General features: G+C 41.3%; 1 protein-coding gene across 1 annotated transcript in view; it reads left to right on the forward strand.

Annotated features, from left to right (window-relative positions):
- nop9 (NOP9 nucleolar protein) overlaps positions 1–4,194 on the forward strand; it is a gene marked incomplete at its 5' end in the record, with an annotated part of 14,803 nt that extends 10,609 nt beyond the window's left edge. Inside the window, 7 exon segments of the mRNA XM_014004496.1 lie at positions 2,475–2,616; positions 2,715–2,907; positions 3,002–3,142; positions 3,266–3,385; positions 3,483–3,692; positions 3,773–3,878; positions 3,968–4,194. Of these exon segments, the coding sequence (XP_013859950.1) occupies positions 2,475–2,616; positions 2,715–2,907; positions 3,002–3,142; positions 3,266–3,385; positions 3,483–3,692; positions 3,773–3,878; positions 3,968–4,122 (1,067 nt within the window). The 3' untranslated portion in view covers positions 4,123–4,194.
- Between the last annotated feature and the right edge of the window lie 838 nt (positions 4,195–5,032).

Raw genomic sequence — 5,032 nt, forward strand, 5'->3', positions numbered from 1 at the left:
CTGCAGGAGAACCCAAGTGAGTTTTTCTTTATAAGAAACAAAATGAATAAAAATATTTGTTTTTACATCTCGACTCACACTGTGATTTAAACTGCTGCAATCCCATTAATCTCACAGGGAGGTGGAGGATTGCTGTGCTGCAAGAACTAATAAATCTGCAGTTTTGTAGGCGTCATAAACAGTATTTATTAAAAAAAGAATTATAATTATGAGGATGGAGGCTTCAGACTCCAGATTTTTGCTTTGTGTAAGAAAAAATTCTCATCCTGATCATAATAATATGATTGTCAGGGTCTGAATATGGAAGTCACTAGTTTCCACTTGTCCTTACTATTTGAAGCAAAAAATAAAATAAAAAACATGAATAACACAAACTGTGTTGGAAAAAGGTTTTTTTATAAATATCATTTATGCTTTTATTTTGAAATTCCTGAAAGTGGCTGACGTATGCTTTTAACTAGTCACTTGTTCAGTAAATAAAACATTTGGATATAAGCCGTGTACTTCATGTTAGTGTAACAAAATGTTACTGTAGTTTAGCTCCACTCACGTGTTTAAACTGAGACCTCATGGGTCATTTTGACCTAAGGGCAGCAGGAGGGTAAACAGAAACTCTTATTCTGTAAATATTCTCCTCACCCATGTGTTTTGTTTTACAGCAACGGAATCATGTTGTCTTTTTCTGCAGTAATAAGTATTAAAAATGGCACAAAGCTAAGTAAATACTGTAGTCTAGGGTATTAATGTAAAAATATTTTCTTTCCCTAATTGGAAGATTCATGACGGAAACTTCATAAATTTGTATGCAACAGAATCAACAGAAATTAGACTCAAGTACAAAAATTGCTGGCAGCATAAAACCAATTGATGAAAGTAATGCTAAACAGGCAGCACAGCTGTTTGGTGATTACCACAGATGCCTCAGAGCAAGAAAGTCCTGGGTTTGAGGGTTTTTGAGTTTGCATGTTCTCTTGTTTGCAAATCACTTGTGATGGCCAAATGGAGCTTTTCTTGAGAAAGACTTCATTTTGTGAAGCTCCTCAACACTGTCCTCTTTGGTGCCATCTGGTGGCCAAAAGTGTAAAGAGCAGCTTGAAACCACTGCATGAAATGAAACGCTTCAGTGGTTAACTAGCCTGGCCCTTGCCTTCCTATGCAGGTCCACTCAGTTCTAGTTTCGCATCACTGATCCGTCTGGGATTTCTCCCAAAGACAAGGATTTCTTTGGGAGCATTTTGTCCGGGCCAATCAGAGAACAGAATGTCGATTTTCTGCGCAATGTCTGCTAGTTAGTTTAGCATACGGCAGTGGAGGAAGTGAAAGAAGCCAGTCCGTGTTGATAAGGCTTCCAAATTAAATTAAATCTGTCTGACAAAGCAGCAGCTCTCATTTACACTAGTATCGTTCGGCTCRKTACTTCTCTCCTCTCAGTAGGGTTRTTTACAGCRCACACAATTTATGTTTAGCTTCTTAGCTTAGCCCCYGTCACAGYAACAAACGTCATGGCCAAMYRATCCARTCATTTTAAACTTCAGCAGAGGCCACGCCTCCAGCAAGAACCACTTCTCTATAGCCGAGAGTCTAGACCCTCGTACGAAGCAAAGTGAAGGACAAGGGTCTGTTTTTTATCAGGCTAGAGGTTAACGATTCCACTGAATTTTTGTTTAACATCCTGCGACATTTCTGCCAGTTACCCCCAGTTCAGGGCTATTCAACTGGCAGCCGAGTGATCAAAGTTTGGCCCGCCAATGGGTTCATTCATCTCTTAAGCCCAAACCCCCGGATTTTGACTTTAATTACTCTAAGTTCCTTTATTTGCTGGATGTTCGGCCCCTCAGCTGTTGACCTGCAGTAACTGTGGCCCCCAGAGCAATTTAGTTGAATAGCCCTGCACTAGCAGTTATTAGTTATTAGTAACCCCTTTTTGTTTACTGTAAGATCATATTGTAACTTACATACAAAGTGTTTTTGTAGATTTTTTTTTCCCTCCTGGTAGAAGTGCTTATGATCTGGTAAGCTAAACACAAACTAGCTGACTCCTCGCTTTGCTATGTCGCTGCTTCGTTATGTTTCTCACAAATTTGCCATCAAAAYGCCACAAATTCTGCAAATAATTCACTTCCTTACAAAACTTTGAATTAGGTACAAAAGCAGTAACACAGCTTCCTACCAGAACTGTTCAGCATGTGGCTGCAGATGCTGCTACAAATAGTTCAGATCTTTAGATGTGATGTTGTGGAAAGATTGTTAGGAATGAGTATCTTACCTGTGGTAAACAGCTAGTGCCTGCATTTTTACTCTATTCAGAAACATTTTAAGGGAATTTATACAAATGCTGTTTAATAAACAATTAAAATTCTTTTAGTTTTACCAAACAGCTATTTATATAATAGTTTGATTAATTTAGCATATGCTAAAGATGCTATCAACTCTTCTGAATAGTCAAAGTCTGAGAGCCGTATGTTTGTCTTTAGTAAGTGTTACAGATGCTGTTGCCAGTGCAGTTTTCCAGACCATGCTGACTGTATGCCACAGAAAACGTCCCAAACTCTGCAAACAGCTGCTGAAACGCAGCACGGAGTACCTGACGGGACACAGTGCTGCTCCTGGAGTCAGGTTAGAGGCTAAGCTTTGACCTCATGCTCTGTAATGGTTTGTTGCTTTAGCCATTGTTGTTTGCTACATAACAGCTGCTCGTGTTTTTACTGTTTCAGTCCACTTCTGGTCTTTTTAAAGGATCAGACTTCCAGTCACCTGGTAGAGACCATCATTCAGCTGTCCCACAAGCCTCTTCTCCGTGACCTCTACAAAAACCACCTGAGGGGTCACCTGGTCGACCTGGCCCTCCATCCCATCGCCAACTTCCCCGTCCAGAGGCTAACCGCGGCCTCGGCCAAATATAAAATGGTTCGATTTTTGAGGAGAACTTGTGGGGGGAAATACAAAATGTTTTAAACTGTTTGGATGATTTTTTTTTCCAATGTTTGTTTTCCGTCTGCAGTTCCTCAAGCTGTTCGACGAGCTGGTCCAGGGCGTAGAGGCCATCTTGGCTGCAGGTCACATGGGCGTGATCGTCCAGCTGGCAGAAAGCTGCGCAGAAAGTGGAGAAAAGCAGCAGGATATCATGCAGTGCCTTCTTAATGTGAGCTTCAAAACGTCATGCTCTTGTGTTTTTGTTCATGTTTGGGGCAGAACTCGATGACTCCATGTTGGATTTGTAGATTTGTATTTTTTTTTTTTGAACCCCCGCCGTGTGTCCCCACAGGCTTTCCACTGCGCCGAGCCCGGCTCTCGACACGTCAGCTGCCTCCCTCTCTTCATGTCCCTGGTCACCTTTGAGGTGTACTACCAATCTGAAGCAGCAGGTGGCAGCACACAGAAAGAGGTCAGAGAYTGACATCTTTTGTGTTCGGATTTAAACTTATCTCTGATTTAAAAGTTTGGATCGATGGCCGTGTTTTTCTGTTTGTTGTTGTTTCCAGGTTCCCCTGACCATCTGCTACCACGGCTCCCTGCTGGTCCAAGCACTGGCTAARTTTAAAGAGCACTCGATCCTCCTCAGCAGCCTGCGTACTCTGAGCCCCGCTGACCTCCTCACTCTRGCTTCGGACCCTGCTGGCAGCCACGTCCTCCAGGCCCTCATCACCACCTGCAGTGACAAAGGCCGGGGCAAGATCCTCAAGCGACTGGAGGTATTTCATGTTCATGTGATACTCAGTTTAAAAAAAAAACAATACAAAACGTACCACACAACTGTTCTCATCCCCCACAGGGACAGTTTGTCCCGATGGCKTGCTCGAGGTTGGGCAGCCGTGTGCTCGAAGCTGCGTGGAACAGCGCCACCATCAGTCAAAGACAAAGCATCGCACAGGAACTCGGTAAGATGAACAGATTCTCTGCACCGATCACGAGCATCACCTATCTCTTAACTCACGACTCTTCTTTCCTGCGTGTCCTCTTGTTCCAGCTCCGTGTGAAAACCAGCTGAGGTCAAATCAGTTCGCTCGGCACGTTTGGGCAAAGTTTTCTCTCTCCCACTTCGTGGACAGAAAAGCCAAATGGCAGGAAATCCAGACGGGCGAGTTCAAGAAGAGGAAGCTTTTCAGTGATATTCTTGACTAAAAAGTTTATATCTTTATAATCTTTTTTTTCCTCTTTGTTATAACAAATGAATTAAAATATATTATTTTTAAATCATTGCCTGCTTTATTTGTTTTGCAGAAATCCGTGTTCTTTAGTTTGCCTGATTAAATGCAAAAATCAGTGTGACCTGTAGGGGGCAGTAGAGGTACATTTACATCTGTCCAACTCTGGTTTATAAATTGGAAACAAATGACTGAGACTCAAACACAACTGATGACTGATGTTATGCCATACTCTGGGTGTGATACCAAGTTACTTAGTTATTTTTTAAATGATTATTACACCTCGAGTGTTTGTTAGGATGATCAGTGCAGCTTTAATCTGGCAGGTTATGTTTSGAGGACAACAATCTCAGAAGTAGAAATATAATGTTTTTTAGTTTTTCTTTAGCACACAATATGAATCTTCTGTGACATTTGTGGAGCATCTTCCAAATGAACACAGTGAGGCAGGAAATGATTTGAACAAATTGTAATTTAATAAAGAGCTAMGTTTGTTCAATATCAAGAGGGTTTCTGAAAAGTTAACATTATCTTACCTGTAGTAGATAGCCTCTTGTAACAACCTACTTTAGGCAAAATAGTTGAGTTGTAACGAGCTAATGGCTGGTCCAAACAGTCATGAGTAAAGTGGCTTGCTGACTTTGCTTTTTATAGCTTTACATGAAAATCAGGGTTTTTTTTTCCGAGTGAACAGCGGCAGCAATGAGCTGTAGCACTTGTAGCCATGGGGAGTATGCCTGACAAAGATTTCATGAAATTTCTGTCAAACTAACAAACATAAAAATGACAGAGCTGTGAGGATTTTTACAACAGTGTTTGCGTGAAGACTGAAGTCATTTGAAGACCCTAAAACAGTGGTGGATCTAGGATTTTTATTTATTTATTTT

This window comes from Austrofundulus limnaeus, unplaced genomic scaffold (genome assembly GCF_001266775.1).
Source record: "Austrofundulus limnaeus strain Quisiro unplaced genomic scaffold, Austrofundulus_limnaeus-1.0 Scaffold24, whole genome shotgun sequence".
In the NCBI taxonomy this organism is placed as follows: domain Eukaryota; kingdom Metazoa; phylum Chordata; class Actinopteri; order Cyprinodontiformes; family Rivulidae; genus Austrofundulus; species Austrofundulus limnaeus.